Here is an 18,893-nt window from a genome sequence, read left to right on the forward strand (position 1 = left end):
TTGTGAAAATATAATTTTTTTATAGACGATTAGAATCGTTTCTGCCAATATGCGAATAAAATACGTACGTTGTTTTTATTACAAATTTAGAGACGAAAATATAACAATAACATCGAAGCAATTCGGATTCATTCTCTATTGCGAAAAAACATTCTTATAGCTTATATTAATATTATTATTTCAAAAAAAGAAATTTCTTTTTTAAACGTTTTTCGCAATATTGATTGAAAAAGCACTTCAAAGACACTGCAGCTTTCTACTCGCATACATTTTCAATGTAATTTTACGTGGATAACTTTCTTGAGAAAAGAGCGCCTTCTCTAAGCAAAATCTGTTGATAAAGTCTATAGATAAAATCTCTTCTTACTTCATTCACACTCCTTGAACGCGATAATGTCGGTTAAATAAATTTCTATTACGAAACATATCTAAATTTTTAAATAAAATTGAAAAATATTGTTTTATATTTACATTGATATTTGTTTTCATTCAATATTAAAAAAAAACAAAACGAAAAGATATCGTAACGTTGAGCACGATGCAGTTCTTCGTGTGGAATGTCAATTCTGTATCACAACAAGGAAGTAAGAGAGATTCCATTTCTTCGAGACTTATTAAAATGCAACACGCATTTCGATATAAAGAAATGCATATTTGTTTGCGATATGTGCGACATAACAATGCAAAGGAGATAATAAAGTAAAAATATTTTACTACATTAAATCACGTAAAACCAATATAGAACTAGTTAGAATCGACTGAACCAGCCTTTCTTCTTACTCTCGAAGGAAAAGTAGAACACCGAAAGAAGGCACTGGAACATTGTCTTGAAGTGAAATGTAATTCGAACGTAACGACTTTTCCTATCCTTGCTTTTTCTTTTTATTGAAATTATTATTTAAAAGCAAATTAAAAATATTCTTTTTCTATTGAGATTAATAAAAATATTTGTAGAAATAACGAAAACGTAATAAAAATAATCAAATTAGTACTATTTATGTGAATACTTTCACAAATATCTCAAAGAAGAGGCATGAAAAAGTATATAACATATATACCACATAAAGGTGAAAGTATCCGAGAATGGATTCTCTTTCGTGACGTCAACGAAAAAGAATTCGTATTCACTAAAACCATACGTTACACATGCAAATCTAATTTTTATTGTCCACCATTCACCAACTGGATTCATTGAAATTCATTTTGACAAACGATAAATTAATTCTTTTAATTCTTTCAAAAGTCAAGTAATTTTAATGAAGAACTTAAATTAATATTCCGGCACATTTGCATATTCACATTTTTGTAATAATGAAATAAAATATAAACAATGAATAGAGAGTCACATCGAAATTAGTTTCACTCTGAAAAAATTGATAATACGTTTCGATACTTTTTCTTTTTAGCTATACAATCGTCCTCACCTAGTAAGTCGATGCGATGCCCGAGAATCTAACAAGATTTCACTCTCAGTATTCAATACACCGTCGGCATTGCAACTCTTTACACTGCTCTTAGTCTACGGTGTTTCGCCGGTATATTTAAGAGAAAAGTATGGACAAGTTTTAAGCAAGTTATTTCTTATAACATAATATCTGAATTGAAGAAAGTGTCTATGATTTAAAAGTTACAAAATTCGAATAGCAAAATACTCGATAAAACAAACAGTGATGGTGTGTAAATAATTATTTTCGAAGAATAATTTTATAATTAACGCAATATCTGCGACGATATTATGTTAAAAAAATTAAGGTGAATAAATCTAGGAAATGACAATAGGTTTGGTTTCCTTAATTGCTACGACATCCGCCGTAGGAGTCGGTTTGATACCACTTGTGGCAATCGGACTATCGTTATACAGATACGATGAAATGGATCCTGAATCTCCTCCGAAAAATACTCGCGAGGTAAATTATTAATTTTAATTTCTTCAATCATCTTTTTTTTTCTAGACATAAATAAGATGTAAATTATTTTCGGTAATGAATTCTCCAGTTAAATCGAATGTACGACTTCATCATTGTGGGAGGTGGAAGTGCAGGAGCAGTGATAGCTTCGAGATTATCCGAAGTATCCAATTGGAGCGTATTGTTAATAGAGGCTGGTGATAATGAAAACGAAATTTCTAACATACCACTTTTCGCTGGCTACGGCCAATTATCTGAATTAGATTGGAAATATCAAACCATGCCGTCAATGACATCAGCTTATTGTCTCGCGATGGTAGGAGACAGGTGTAATTGGCCACGTGGAAAGGTTTTGGGTGGTAGCAGTGTCCTAAATGCCATGATATATGTGCGCGGCAACAGGTAATTCTTCTTTACTTACGTGACGTATTACGTTCTACATACGTATGTACATCTAATAGTATATATAATATATGTATATCTAATACCTATACCCATAAAGTGAAAAACGTGAGAAACGAGAAACCTTTTTACAATAACCTCTGACGTTATTACACGTTGATTATTATTACTAATAGCAAGTAATTCTATTTTAGATTGGATTACGACAAATGGGCAAGAATGGGTAATACCGGCTGGAGTTACGAGGAAGTTCTTCCTTACTTTCTCAAGTCTGAGGATAACAGAAACCCTTATTTGCAAAGATCACCTTACCATAAAACGGGAGGCTACTTAACAATACAGGAACCACCATGGAGATCACCATTATCGATTGCCTTTTTACAAGCTGGACAAGAACTCGGTTATGAAAATCGTGATATCAATGGTGAAAGTCAGACTGGTTTCATGATTATGCAGGGTACGATTCGCAGAGGAAGTCGTTGCTCGTCAGCTAAAGCTTTTCTATGGCCAGTAAAGAACAGACGGAATTTGCACATAGCTTTGAAAGCTCAAGTATTGAAAGTCCTCTTCAATGCCGACAAGCGAGCTACAGGAATAGAGTTCCTACGCGATGGTTTAAAACAAACAGTTAGGGTAAGGAGAGAGATCATTCTGTCAGCTGGAGCGATCAATTCACCACAATTGCTAATGCTCTCAGGCATAGGACCGAAAGAGCATCTCAAGGAACTCGGTATACCGGTATTATCTGATCTTCGAGTAGGTGACAATCTTCAGGACCATGTTGGTCTCGGTGGATTGAGCTTTACAGTGAACGAACCAATTACTTTGAAAAGAGACCGTCTACAGACACTACCAATATTACTGAATTATGCAATATATAACAAAGGGCCCCTGACTACTCCAGGAATCGAAGCCTTGGCCTTTATCAATTCTAAATACGCTGATCCTTCTGGCGTTTATCCGGACATTCAATTTCACTTTCTTCCAAGTTCCATCAATTCCGATGGTGAATCAGTAACCAAGTTTGTCGGACTAAGAGATAGCGTTTATAATACGGTGTTCAAACCACTAAAAAATGCTGACAGTTGGACAATATTACCACTTTTATTGAAACCCAGAAGTTCAGGATGGATTCGCCTAAAAAGCAGAAATCCTTTGACTCATCCTGATATTATTCCGAATTATTTCGCTCACAAAGAAGATGTAGACATCCTGATAGACGGTATACAAATTGCTATGGCTGTTTCAAACACAAGTGCCTTTCAAAGATTTGGTTCGAGACCATATTCTATTAAACTACCAGGCTGTCAAAAATTTCCTTTCGCTACGTATGAATATTGGGAGTGCGCTATACGACAATTTACCTTCACCATGTATCATCCAGTGGGTACGTGTAAAATGGGACCAAGAAACGATCCAACAGCTGTCGTGGATCCAAGATTAAGAGTTTACGGCGTGAAAGGTTTACGAGTCGTTGATGCTTCTATAATGCCTACCATTGTTAATGGAAATACTAATGCACCAGTTATCATGATCGGCGAAAAAGCAAGCGATATTATTAAAGAGGACTGGAAATATTAAAAGAAAGAACTTTGTAAATAATTTTAATTCACATAAGTCAATAATTTTATATGTTATAATTATTATTTATAATGTATATTAGTTTAATTATATGTATTTATATTGTCATGATAAACTCAGGGATACTTTGCAAATAGAGATTCAAAAGTATTTAGCTTGATAAACTTGTCTTTTTTGTTCTGTGAAATAAATGAAATGTGCCATTTCGAAACTCTTAGATAATTTTATTCAGAAGTAAAAAATAAAATAATAAGTGTTGTTGAAAGTTCAAATGTTAACTACGGTCTCAGAAAAATTTAAATCAACGTACAACTACAGAGACTCATCCATGTATGAACCTATTAGTAAAAGAAATGGCAATGCAACTTTCTCGTTAAATTTTCTCCTCGCAATACACTTTTACGAAAAGAATGGTATCAAGATTATTATCTATGAAGCTAAATGTTTCTTTACGTAACTATCTTTATACCTTCTCGTTAAAACTTTTCTCATGCGATTAGTTTTTGCTTCTCATTCGATTTTCTCATCGATAATACGATGAACATAAATCAGTTGAACTTGGTAATTATTAACTACATAGATAAAATATGTATCTATTAATAGCAAGAAGAAAGATAAATGCGTGATATGTATATTGCGCTTTATAAATTTCACAGATTCTTCGGCAGAACGTGCGAGAATAGTGAAAGCAGAAGCCTTATCGAGTTGTCATGTACTATCGTTTACTAAACGTTAAAATACATGAAATGTATACAAAAAAGGAAACATGTTAAACCGGATATTCATGTGAAAACTTGAAATCGGATTCACATGTTTCTTGATACTCTTCGAACATATCAAGTAAGACATCTAAAAATATTAACAATTAAATCTTCCAAAATATTTATAATTTTTTTGAACAAAGAACGTACCTACATAGAAACGAGGAATATCACTCGAGAAATCTGCTTAAAAAAATATTTAAGCAGAAAAAGACATCGGTTAGAAAACAATTCACTACTTACAATTGTTCCTAAACACAATTAGAAAATAAATTATCTTTAATGGCATCTTTCATAAAAATAGGAAAGAAAAAACAAAATACACAAGCACGTTTACAAATAGAATAAGACCTATACGAGTATCGGCATTGAACCAGTTTATATTAATTAAAGCAAATATGTTGTAATCGTACTTTGTACTAATCACTGAGTTATTTTATGCGTAACTATTACGAAGTTAGAATAAATTAGATCTCTCCATGAGAGACTGGCTCTATGATCGATTTTCTCTGAAAATAAACAATCGCGACAAAGTATAAACCTAATATAAAACTAAAATATCTGTTCTTGTTAAATACGGGTATAACGGAAGTAATAGAAATTTATTGGTGCAATCTATCCTAACGCTAACGCAATAGTCTTGTGTCTATTCTTGGAGAATGTACAAATAGATATATATATATACAATATTAAGCGTAGGTATACATTAAGAGAAGAGATAGGTGTGTATATAGTAAGAGAACACTTTCACTGTCAAGTAAGCGGTAAGTCTTAGAGGAAGACAAGAAGAAATCCATGGGAAGAGGTGGACAGATGGTAGAGGGAGTAGGAACTATACTATACTAGGTATAGTGCAGTATCGTTCTCCTCACTGTTATTACAGGTATCTTCGTGGTCACTTATGATGATCATCTCCAGCCGGCTAAAACCTTGTTCAAAATAGTTTTGTGAGTCAGCCTCATTGAAAGTTTTTCAAGAAAGAAGAAAAGTTCGTTATTGAAGATATGGATTAATTAGACTTATCTCTTGGATCGTTTATCATCGAGGAAGATAATTGACAGATAACCAAGGTATTTAATATTGAAAAAAATGAAATGCAAAATTTTGCAATGGACCAATAATTATTATTAAGCCATTCGCGAATTTATATTTACTTTCGATTATTTCTATATTCTACAATATTCTACTAATAGTAAAACAGGTTTAACGAATACGAGAACTCGTTGTCACTTTTTACACGTACAATCTTATAATTAATTCTATCGTTTCACATTAAGTATTCAGGGCATCTTTATTCATAGAAATTACATAAACCGTAGAATTCTATCAATTTCATATTCTCGAAGGACACTAGTATTTGCACTCTCACTTTTAAATCACTCTTTAGCTAACTACGAAGCTAAGATAATTACAGTATATACAATATATACCTCTTTACACATGAGCTTCTTATACCATAAACTCGACACAATCTAAGAAAAAAGAAATAAAAATGACATGTTATCATAACAATTTAAACAAATGTATTCTGGCGATAGAGACATTAACGAATACTTTAACATTGAGTAATATACTTGTCTACGTTATATTCAACCATATTCTAAAAGAATTTACTTAATTAATTACTTAATTAATTTTTTTTAATTAGTTATTCATCACACAAAATATCTTGCACCATTCCTTCACCTATATTACATACATACTTCCTTTTCCAATAATAGTTTCAAAAAGAAAGTGTTTCATGATTTAAAAAAATAATGATAATAATAAAGGAGAAAGAGAGGGAGGGAGAGAGGGAGGGAGAGAGGGAAGGAGAGAGGGGGAGAGAGGGAGGAAGAGAAGGAGGGAGAGAGAGAAAACACATCATTGAAAATAATTCATCGCAATAGATGCATCAAGAGGAACATGAAAGAAATGGTAATGATTATCCCGGAACTCATATGTAATAAACCTCTACTTCCGGTGTCCAATCCAACAAATTATTTCAGAAGGAAAAGTAAAGAAAGTACAGCGTTACGTTCCTCGTTAACAACACGCGAAATTTACGTTTTATCCAAGAACTCTCAATCCTTTCTTATTCTGCTTCCGATATTATCTTAATTCCGACGAGAAAGTATAATACATAATAAATTTAATTCGCAGCTTGATAAAGAATGTTCATACTGATCGCGAAAATCTAAATTGGTAATGAACTAACAAGAAAGTCCTACGTTATCTTTTATCTGAATAAAGAAATTCAAAGATGTGTAATGTAATTATGACTCTCACAGAAGAAACCGAACATAAACGAGGTTTATGTTAGCAAAGCGCTTTCACCTTTCCCCGTTATGCGATCGGCAACATCTCCTTGTCTTTAAACGAAACGAATGAGAAAGAGAAACGAGATGATCCTGCCGATTCGCACGTGTTTTCAATATAAAAATCTCTGACCGAATTTTCTTTCGTCACTTTTCATAAGACTGTTACAATATCACGTCGAGTTTTATACAAAGTAAACATTGTAATAGTTATTATACAAGAATGAGAAAAGATAATTACGCGCACTCACATACGCACGCACGCACACAAAGATAGACACGCAAACAAACGAACAAACAATATACACTGCATTTTTTGTTTTCCTTTTTTTTCAGGAAGGTCGAGAATTTCCATGGAAGTACGGCTAGCGATAGCCAACTCAGAATGAAAAGGACCGATGTCGACCACCCATTTCTAGTGCGCAGAGTTGAAAACATTTATTGTAGCCGACCGCCGGATATCGATTTATGACGAAGTCTGTATAAAAGTCGTTTCGAAAGGAGAAAAAAAATTAGGTCGGCTTTTGCATCAAAAAATAAAAAGAGAACTGTTACTTTAACCAGTAGTCGGTTCATTAATCATTATCAAAAAGTAACGAAAAGGATGGTGTTCAGTACGATAGTCATAACGACGGCTTTGAAAGGTGCGTTAGGCTTAGTAGGGACTGGTCTTTGGTTGGTACCACTTCTTATAGCTGCTCTATCTTACTATCAGTATGATCAGCTGGATCCAGAAAGTCGACCTATCGATAGATACCCTCTAAATCCTGAATACGATTTTATCGTGATCGGTGGAGGATCGGCAGGTGCTGTTGTAGCAAACAGACTCTCTGAGATTTCAAATTGGAACATTTTATTACTGGAAGCTGGACCGGACGAAAACGAAATAACAGATGTCCCCTCGTTAGCTGCCTATCTACAGTTAACTAAATTAGATTGGAAGTATAAGATTGAAGCTACGGGAAGAGCTTGTCTCGCGATGAAAGGTGGCCGTTGTAATTGGCCACGAGGGAAGGTTCTCGGAGGATCGAGCGTTTTAAATTACATGCTTTATGTTAGAGGTAATAGACACGACTATGATTATTGGGAAGCCTTAGGTAATCCTGGTTGGGGTTACAAAGAAGCGCTTTATTATTTCAAAAAATCCGAAGACAACAGGAATCCCTATCTTCGAAACAATCCTTATCATTCAACGGGTGGTTACTTGACCGTTCAAGAATCACCATGGATCACACCCCTCGCTGTAGCATTCTTGCAGTCTGGTGTAGAATTAGGCTACGATTTGAGAGATATAAACGGGGAATTTCAAACCGGTTTTATGATACCGCAAGGAACTATTCGAAGAGGCAGCAGGTGTTCCACGGCAAAAGCTTTTCTTCGTCCTATAAGGTTACGCAGGAACTTTCACACGGCTATGAATTCGCACGTGACAAAAATTGTTATCAATCCTTTCACCATGAAAGCTGTCGGTGTAGAATTTGTGAGAAATGGTCGTAAACAATACGTTCGAGCTCGCAAGGAAGTAATTCTATCAGCAGGTGCTATAAATAGCCCTCAAATTCTTATGCTCTCCGGTATTGGACCAAAGGAACATCTTCGTCAGATTGGCATACCTCTTTTGAAAGATCTCAGAGTCGGTGAAAATCTTCAAGATCACGTAGGAATGGGCGGTCTTACTTTCCTCGTCGATAAACCGGTAGCGATAGTTCAAAAACGTTTTTATGGCGCACCAGTGACTATGCATTACGCAGCCAATGGAAAAGGACCTATGACCACTCTCGGTGGTATTGAGGGATATGCTTTTATCAACACAAAATTTGCCAACAAGTCTATCGATTATCCTGACATTCAAATCCACATGGCGCCGGCGTCGCTTAATTCGGACGGTGGCGTACAAATCAAAAAAGTTTTGGGAATAAAAGACGAAGTTTACGACACTGTTTACGATCCGATTGCAAACAAGGATGCCTTCACTTTCATACCTCTTCTCCTCAGACCCAGATCACGTGGTACAGTTAAACTAAAAAGCTCTAATCCCTTTCACAATCCAATAATTGACGCTAACTACTTCGACGATCCGTTAGACATAGCCACTCTCGTTGAAGGTGCGAAAATAGCTGTTAAACTCGCCGAAGCGAAAGTTTTCAAACAGTTTGGTACTAGGTTACATCGACTGAAGATACCTGGCTGTCGACATCTTAAATTCAGTTCAGATGCCTACTGGGAGTGTCATATTCGTCATATTTCCATGACAATTTATCATCCGGTCGGTACAACGAAAATGGGACCTCAAAACGATCCTACAGCAGTTGTGGATCCTAGACTAAGGGTTTATGGTATCCGAAATATAAGAGTCATCGACACCTCTATAATGCCGACGATTTGTAGTGGTAATACCAATGCACCAGCTATCATGATTGGTGAAAAAGGTGCAGATCTCATCAAGAGCGATTGGTTATCTTATTCAACCAAATGATAGTGTGGGAACGAGTATCTCCATTTAATATAAATAGGCATTCGTGAAGAGATTGACCGAAGGACCTAGATAGCTTAATGGTTACAAAGCGGAAGACCTGGGTTTGAGTCCCGGTTAAAAATCTTTTAATGAATACTTAATACAATACTTAAAACTTACTATAAAACTTTCATAAAAATTTGTTAACTAATAGAAGGTAAAAGATAAAGGGAAAGGAAATAATTAACAAAGATATTGTTACGTTCGATATATTTGAAAATATGAATTAGAAAGACTGGGACAAGCAGAAAAAAAACCAAACCAGGAGCTATGTGTACAATTGATGTCTATTTTACGACGGAAGATTTTTAACATAGCAAGGATAGTGCTAGTTAAAAATATACACGACTCAGGTATAATTATTTCCGTGTGCCATAAAATTCTAATAGCGCTTAATCTAATCGAACGATTGTGTATTATTTCTATTTTCTTCTATTTCTCTTAATTCTCATCTTTCTTTTAAATATAAGATTAATTGTAAATATTATGATACGTATAAGAAGAAATATATGTATATATTTTACCTGTATATATTATTTACCATTAAAAAATATGATACATAATAATAAAAATATTATGTAAAGAAATATTAAAAAATACGATAAGAATAAGAAAATCGTAAGGATAATTGTTTAAGAAAGAATTTGCAATATTCGATTATTTTTGTCTTCCATCAGCAAAAATTTCGATTATTAGCATGTTTTATAAATAAGTTGATAAACAAGCTGATATTGTTATAAAAGAAAGAAGAAAAAATACGAAAGGCAGTATTCAATGATTGTGTTTTGAAAAAGACTGAGTATTATATATAAGTATTCTTTTATTTCTTATTACGTGAGATTGAGCGTCCGACAAACTTGTTATTTTCTTCTACATATATACTTCTATACACACACACACACACACAATTATTTTCTTTGTTTCACTCTCTTTAAACAAATTTAATACTTCCGAGCACAAGACAAACAATTTTTTTTATAGAAAACATTGCCAATAGAAATTAAAATTAATGGCAGTAGGTATATGTCGAAAAAAATTAATAATAAATCCTCTGGAAAAAATAATTAAAATAATCTTATTTTGATAGTGGTCCATCATAATGAAATTCGTGATAAAATGAGTATAGAAAAAAAAAGATCGTAAAGACCTACAAGTTGTTATGTAAGTACTTTGAGAAAGTGAATTTCTAAAATATATATATATATAGAAACCGGTCAGTTAACTTTGAACACTTCACAAGAGCACAAGATTATAAAAGGTAGTATCGAAAAGTATTTGTTTTTAATTTCTTTGTTCACGTGTTCGTAAATTAATGTGACAGTAAGAAAAAATTCTTCTATATAATCGATTTTCGACATGATGTTACGAATAATCATTGTATTATCATTACTTTCTTTAATATCTACGGTAAGAAGTGCAACATTTTTCGATCTTTTAAAAGAATATAAGGACAAGGATGTACAAATCAAAACGACTTATTACCCTAAATGGGAGAAATACGATTTTATTATAGTCGGAGCAGGTTCCGGAGGTTCGGTTCTCGCTAATCGTTTATCAGAAAATAAAAATTGGAAGATCTTATTGTTGGAAGCAGGTTATCCGGAAAACTTGATACAGCAGATTCCTATATTCGTTAATATACTCCAAAGGACGGACTATAATTGGGGTTACAATGTAGAACCCCAAAATAATACCTGTTTTGGAATGATCAATCGGCAATGTGCTTGGCCACGTGGAAAATCACTCGGTGGAACCAGCACAATTAATTATATGATTTTTACACGTGGCGACAAGTTGGACTATGATTACTGGGCGGCCTTGGGCAACGAAGGCTGGTCTTACGAAGAGATTCTACCATATTACATAAAGAGTGAAAAATTCGACGTTCCTGGTAAGTTCAAATCAAACCCATTCACTTTATTTTTTAACTATATACCTAATATCCAAATAACGTAAACAACAAGAAATATTATAAACAAACAAAATATAATACAGTGAATGATATTTGAATGGAAAACTCATATAAAACATTTTAGTTCGTTGGATCGCTTGGACCTCAGTTACCCCAAAATAGGGGTGTCTTAACCCTCCAACGAGAGTAGTCACGTTTCGATTACTCACCCTTCTTGTCTATTCACTAGAGCCTGAACGTTAGTCAGACTAACCGAATCATCCTTCGTTCGACTAATATCTTGAAATTTTTCTCTTTCGAGATCTCACTTGTACATTACTTAGAAATATTTATAGAAATGTTTAAAATAAAATCTATAAAGTAGGAAATATTGCAAATTGAATAAAATTAATTAATACATTACAGGTATTATTAATTCACCATATCACGGAAAAGATGGATACTTGTGCGTTGAATACGTTCCTTTTCATACTGAGCTATCCACAGCATTTCTTGAAGCTGGTAAAATACTCGGTTATGATGTTCTCGACTATAATGGCGAAAAACGAATAGGTTATTCATATTTACAACTCAACATGGACAAGGGAGCGCGTTGTAGCGCTTCAAAAGCCTATCTTAGAGTGAAACGACCTAACTTGGACATCGTAACTGGCGCCAGAGTAACAAAAGTTCTTATTGATGAAAATCGCCAAGCTTACGGCATCCAATACATCAAAAATAACAATAAAAAACTCGTATTTAGCACGAAAGAAGTGCTTTTATCCGCGGGTACGATCGATTCTGCCAAACTACTTATGCTTTCGGGTATAGGACCAAAGGAACACCTCGAAGAGCTGGAAATTCAAGTGATTCAAGATTCTAAAGTCGGATATAACATGTACGAACATATCGGTTTCCTCGGTCTAACCTTCTTAATAGATCAACCCGTATCTCTATCACAAAGTAAAGTGTTTAATCCGCACTCGTTATGGGAGTATGCGTTTAAAAGAAATGGCTACCTCGCTATACCTGGTGGTGCCGAAGCTTTGGCATTTATAAGAACGAAGTATGCTCCATCTGAAAAGCCGGACATCGAACTTCTTTTTGCTTCAGGTTCGATACATTCAGACAAGGGTCTAGACATTAGAAAGAATATACGAATGACGGACGACCTTTATAATACAGTTTATAAACCGATCGAAAATAGAGATGGCTTATCGATCTGGCCGATAATTCAAAGTCCAAAAAGTGTTGGTCGTCTTACCCTGACGTCGAAAGATCCTTTCGTACCACCCAAGATAGAGCCTAATTTCTTTTCTCATCCTGATGATATCGAAATCCTACTTGAAGGTATAAAACATGCCATCAACGTATCTAAAACGGAACCTTTCCTTGCATACAATAGTCGATTACACGATATCAAAATACCCGGCTGCGAATTCTATGAATTTAATACCGACGATTATTGGCGATGTGCTATCAAATATTTACCATTCATGATGAATCACGAGATAGGAACCGTTAAAATGGGACCCAAAACTGATCCCTATGCTGTCGTTGATTCGCGTTTAAGAGTTTATGGTATAAAAAATCTCAGAGTAGTCGATGCATCTATTATGCCCACTATACCAATCGGCCACGTAAATGCTGGTATCTTCATGATCGGTGAAAAAGCTGCTGATATGATCAAACAAGATTGGTCGAGAGACGCAACAGGAAGTAACTAGCTAATTCGTTCATTCGACTAACACGCATAGTAAACTTGAAGTAAATACTACGTCGATGTATGATTACATTGGTCAAACATGTTCATGATATAATTGTTTCTCATTTATGATCTACCTCGTCCTTGAGCTCACGCAAGTGCTATCAAATATATAATATACGAATATACAATTAATAAATAAATCCCAAGTTTTATTCTTTACGTCTATACAATCGTGTTCAATCTAATAAAATATGAAATATTCGACGTCATTGATAATCCCCAACGCGGTAATTTACATAATTGATTCATCGAATGTTTTATTCGCAATAACAAGTGCCACGAAGCGATAAGGAAATAATTTACTTTTTACGTATATATTAACATATATCATATAAACTAACATGTGGTGGATATTATATGTTCGGGGGAAAAAAAAAAAAAGAAAAATGCGAAAAATAATTTTATTTTTATAAACTCTTTTTTAGAAATAATCGTAATAATATAAAATTGTAACAGTATTAAATAAAATATCTCGACAAAGAAAAGAAAAACGTTGAACACGTGTATTTCAATCTCATTCAATAAGATGACTCATTTCCATAAATATCCAACGTTGAAGCAAGACTTCTAGTGGCGAACTAAAGTCACGAATTAAATGTTTTATTAATATTTCTTACAGTTTCACCTAATTATAAACTAAAATAATCATGGCTAATTAAATATATATATATATATATATATATATATATTTAAATATATTTATAATATATTATATAAATATCTGTTTTACAATGATATTTGTTTTTAAACAGATATATAAATAAATTATATATATATATATATATATATATATATATTATTGATAAAAGTCGGCATTTATTTATTAATCGTATATTCGTTATGTATTTGATCGTACTTGCTCAATGACATGGTAGATCATAAACGAGAAATAATACATATATATATGTATTTGTATTCGATGATTTTCGCGTGATCATAAACGAGAAATAATTATACCATGAACGCGCTTGAGCAATATAATCATACATACAACGTAAATATATATATATTTAATTAATCATGATTATTTTATTGTATAATTATAAAGTATATATATATATGCAATAATTATTTAAACTATATTTGATTTAAACTTTTTAATTGTTTTTCTTGAAAATCGGAAATATTAATGTAATACTTATATATCAACTTGCCTCGAGTTATAAACTTATCCCATTCGTTTAGTGTTTTATTAGACATTTAATCTTATAATCAATTGTATTAATAAGCCTATAACCAATACAATTCATTTATCATTCTAAGTTTAAAATTATAGTCAGTAATTCCTTTTTCTTTTTTATCGAACAATTTATATAATTCCTAATACTAGATTATATTACATAGATGATAAACTTATAGATGTGGCAACACAAAATTCAATCCTTTTAACGATAATTGTTTAAAAATTGATTCCGATATAACTTTTACAATGATATTTGTTTTTAAACAGATATTAATTCAAATTGAAGAAGAAAAAAAAGAAAAAAAAAGAAAAAAAAAAGAGAGAGAAGAAGTAAAAATGTCTGTTTTGTCTAAAATTCTTTCAAAGGTACAAATTATTGATATTAAACCAAACATATAAATATTATACAAATTAGAAATATTTTTTTGGTATGATAAAATGCATAGAGATAAATTTTGCATGCGTCAATCTTTTAACAACTAAGTATTAATATAAATTAATATTAAGTGTCATTCAATTTCATTGTATGATTCATTCAAGATTCAAGCATAGCAGTCCTAAATCAACATTCCGCATTGCTTGAAGTAATATAAATATTAAATAAATAATGCTAAATGTACCTGATACAACGAGGGCTTCGTTTGGACCACAAGTGTGAATGTTTCCCATTGCCTAATAATCTTCTTTCTAAATAGATGCAATAACAAACCGGCACTGCGATGGAACACCACTAATTCGTGTAATATAGACACTTTTATCGCGTTTATACAACAAATATCTGCTAAGACTCTTTCGGAGGACACAGTTGACTCATTAATAACGACTATTAAACACGATTTAATCTAAATGAGAACTATTAAGGTTACAACGTTACGGGAAGCTCGCAAAGCCACTACCCAAAATTATTTGTAGCTTTTTCAAGCCTCTTAACTACGCAGTGCTGCCAATGTTATACGAAACGCCATCTACTGTTAGCTTTTGAAAGCTATCCACTTTCGATTATCACAAGATTATCACGCGATTATCGATTTTTTAATTTAACCTTGTATACACATTAATAATAAATAAGGAAGAAATAATCATAATCCACGAATTTAAACATCAACAATTATATTTAATTGTTATTTTTATTTTTTAACTTAATAAATCATTAATATCTTTCTTTTAATTCAATCAATTTTTTAAAGACAACTCTACGAACAAAAATTGTTAAACGAATTGTTAAATATATGACAAAATGACTCACACTTTTAGTTTTGACTATTGCTACTGTCCTTGTTCAAAAAATATTCTTACTAATTGAAAACAGAAAAAAATTTATAGAGGAAATTCATTCCGTACACTCACATTGATATTATATGTGTATAGTCGATTTAAAAGATAGAATCGTTGTTGTTGGTCGACATATCGATTACCATACACTGCCTTAGGCAGCAACAACGCTGTCACAGCATAGGAATTTTCGATATGTTTTCAACTGGATGTTTGCATTTTTTTGACAGATTAGACCACTCATGAAGCATTCTGATTGTTGCTTTTCTTTTAAAATGAAGCATTAAATTTACAGTGAAATATGGCACAATCTATTTTCGACGCTCTGACAGGTAAAACTTGCGAGTGTTTTCAGTAGGTGGGGTTAACCAATAAAGACTCAAGAGGATAATAAGATAATTTACAAGAAGAAAAGAATAAATTTGCTACTAACGTCGTTTCGTATCCCTTCGTAGGTGTTTCACTCGATAGCCCTTCTGTACAATCTTTAATAGAATCTCAAAATCTTATTACCGAAGTAGAACAGTCAGGTATGCATAGAACATTACGTTCACTAAGCATTTTTCATAATGAATTCAAGTTCATAGTATAAGTTCATTTCTTCTCATTTCAGCAATAGATCAAGATGAAGAAGATATATTTCAGTGTGGAAAATGTAAAAGTCAATTCACGTCGCTTCACATGTTCGTTCTACATAAAAGAACACATCAAAAAACGCAAGAACAAACGGTGGATTTGAGTCAATTTTTAGTAAATGACGAGAGTCATATTGTACGTGCTGAAGATACTAGTCAAGATGAATCGCAATATAATCCTCAAGAAACATTTGTAAGGACGGATCAACTCGGAGGATCTATTATACTCGAAGAAACTGATATGTTGTTTAGGTAAGTTAGATTTTCTCTACTTTTGATGTTAATTTTCTTAAAAATTAATACAAATCTCTTATAATGTTTTTTCTTTAGTATGGATCAAGAAAATGCAAATTACTTTACAACTGACTCTACATTTAGTGTTCCAATTATATTAAGTTCCGAAGGTTTTGATGCTTTCACAAATTCTGGAATCATAGGAGATAATGAACCTATGAAAAATGAATCGAAAGAGATATCCCAGATTTTACAAAGTGATATCTCTCAAGAAGAAAATTTGATTAATTCTATAAATTGTAAAACATTATCGCCTGACACAGTATCAATAGAATTGGAAAATGTGGAACAAGCACAAAATTTAAAAGTACACATTATTTTCATTCTCTTTTTCAAATATATTAATTTGTTTACATATATTATATTTTTATTCAAAAATTTACTTGTGTTATTACAGTATAAATGTGGTTATTGTAGTAAACAGTTCGCAAAAAAATTTTACTGGCAACAACACGAACGGTCTCATACAGGAGAAAAACCTTATCAATGCGTAGTGTGTGGAAGAGCATTTGCACAAAAGTCTAATGTAAAAAAACATATGTCATCACATAAAGTGTGGCCTGGCACTGCCATACACTCACTACCACCTGAGGTATTATTATTATAATATAAGTTTATCATTTTATTATATATTAAATTTGCAATTAATTAGTAGTATTTGATAGGTTCCACCAGATGGAAGTATAGATCGTACCTATCACTGTCAGTTTTGTAAAGAAATATTTGATTCGTACAAAGCTCTAAAGGGCCATCTCATAGTTTCTCATCTAGCACTGAAAGTGTACAAATGTGTGCAAAGTAGTTGTAGTATGATGTTTGCCGAACTAGAAGACTTTTTGGAGCACACTCGTAGTCACAAACGGTCGGAATATCGTTGTCATGTTTGCGGTGAAGTGTTTAATACTTTATCAGACTTAGGACTCCATCAATATGCTCATTCCGTCCAAAAACAAAAAACGACAGAAAAATATTATTGTTGTTCTATATGCAAATCATCATTTTCTAATTTGGAAGCTTTACAACATCATACAGAAACCACCACACATGACTATGCTTGTTTACATTGTGGAAAGAGTTTCTTGATTGAAAGATTTCTAAGACGGCATTTAAAAACACATGCTTCATCTGCTCGATTTGCGTGTGAAGACTGTGGTAAAGCCTTTAAAACAGAGCAATATTTAGCCAATCACAAATTAATTCATAGCGAGGAAACACCTTTTTTGTGTCCAGTACGTGTATACTTTATTTCACATTTGTATAATTGTATTAACAAATTTTAATATGTAACAAACTTATTTCAATGTATTTTTTAATATTAGCATTGTCCAGCTAGATTTAAACGAAAGGATCGACTTGGTCGTCATATGCTGATTCACGACTTAACAAAAAGATTAAAATGTCCATTTAGAGGATACTTGGGTTGTATGAGTGAATTTTCACGTCCGGATAAATTAAAAAGGCATCTTCTCACGCACAGTAATATTAAACGCTTCAGTTGCAGTCACTGTAATCGTAATTTTCATCGGGCGCAAGCACTCAAACATCATGAAATGAACAAACATAGTTTAAAATGTGATATTTGTTCACACGTGAGTATTAATTTATATTAGTTTATGTAAATGTTGAAAATTATAATTATTAACTTATTTCATATGATAATATTTAGGCATTTAAAACTAAGGATCAATTAATTACTCACAATTGTGATCAGTCAATTGAGACTAAAAAGCACACAAGTTCCCAGTTGCCTAAAAAAGCATCTGGTTCATTCAAGCCAAGAAAACCTACTCCAAAGAGACAAATGTCATCAAAGGCTGCTATTGGAGTCGCCGATAAGGAAAAATTAGAGAAATTTAAGGCTGATGAAATACAAAGAAAAGTAATAACATTTTTTTTTTAACATTTTAACATTTTAACATTTACAAAGATTGTTTTTTCCTAAACAATTAAATATAATTTTTTAATTCTTTTGATTGCAGATTACCTCGGAAATGTTAAAATCAAATGATTCGAAAGATGATTCGAACATTAAAAAAATAGGAAGCAATCCGATTTCGAGAGATATTGGTTCGACAATCGAAGCACTTATACGATGCGATTCGACCGAAAATGAAATAAAACGCAACACCGATATATACACGATGCAGCAAACGGGCGAATAGTTTTTAAATATATTTTTTAATCCTATTTAAATTATATAGCCTATAATATAAATAAGTTATTGTCATAGTACGTGCAATGGGATCATTGAAAAACTACAGGTTGCATTTTACAATAGCGTACGATATTTTGTAGTTTACATATCTGTGATAATTGTATTATAAATATTAACAACATAAGTAACTTATATTTCTCTATGTTAAATATTTTAATTATTGTCTTTTGAA

At 32.5% G+C, this 18,893-nt stretch overlaps 4 protein-coding genes across 4 annotated transcripts in view; 3 read left to right on the forward strand and 1 right to left on the reverse strand.

The window, feature by feature from the left end:
- Flo2 (flotillin-2) overlaps positions 1 to 15,368 on the reverse strand; it is an 85,610-nt gene extending 70,242 nt beyond the window's left edge. The window contains exon 1 of the mRNA XM_085656236.1: positions 14,926 to 15,368. Within this exon, the coding sequence (XP_085512362.1) occupies positions 14,926 to 14,974 (49 nt within the window). The 5' untranslated portion in view covers positions 14,975 to 15,368. The remainder of the gene's footprint in view (positions 1 to 14,925) is intronic.
- LOC118447776 (glucose dehydrogenase [FAD, quinone]) lies at positions 1,499 to 4,005 on the forward strand. Its single transcript, XM_035880114.2, has 3 exons — positions 1,499 to 1,907; positions 1,996 to 2,309; positions 2,504 to 4,005. Exons 1-3 carry the CDS (start codon positions 1,770 to 1,772, stop codon positions 3,888 to 3,890), a joined length of 1,839 nt encoding a protein of 612 aa, XP_035736007.1. The 5' UTR covers positions 1,499 to 1,769; the 3' UTR covers positions 3,891 to 4,005.
- Positions 7,553 to 13,489, forward strand: LOC118447843 (uncharacterized). Its single transcript, XM_035880310.2, has 4 exons — positions 7,553 to 9,419; positions 9,694 to 9,816; positions 10,812 to 11,354; positions 11,781 to 13,489. The coding sequence occupies exons 1-4, from the start codon at positions 7,553 to 7,555 to the stop codon at positions 13,079 to 13,081; spliced, it is 3,834 nt and encodes a 1,277-aa protein (XP_035736203.2). The 3' UTR covers positions 13,082 to 13,489.
- A 263-nt stretch (positions 15,369 to 15,631) lies between the features above and the next one.
- On the forward strand, positions 15,632 to 18,812 carry LOC118447841 (uncharacterized). The gene is made up of 9 exons (XM_035880306.2): positions 15,632 to 15,909; positions 16,033 to 16,107; positions 16,191 to 16,464; positions 16,543 to 16,813; positions 16,904 to 17,098; positions 17,172 to 17,735; positions 17,826 to 18,095; positions 18,173 to 18,385; positions 18,486 to 18,812. Exons 1-9 carry the CDS (start codon positions 15,879 to 15,881, stop codon positions 18,666 to 18,668), a joined length of 2,076 nt encoding a protein of 691 aa, XP_035736199.2. The 5' UTR covers positions 15,632 to 15,878; the 3' UTR covers positions 18,669 to 18,812.
- Positions 18,813 to 18,893: the final 81 nt, after the last annotated feature.

This window comes from Vespa mandarinia, chromosome 3 (assembly GCF_050613455.1).
Source record: "Vespa mandarinia isolate Hongniang chromosome 3, ASM5061345v1, whole genome shotgun sequence".
Taxonomy (NCBI): domain Eukaryota; kingdom Metazoa; phylum Arthropoda; class Insecta; order Hymenoptera; family Vespidae; genus Vespa; species Vespa mandarinia.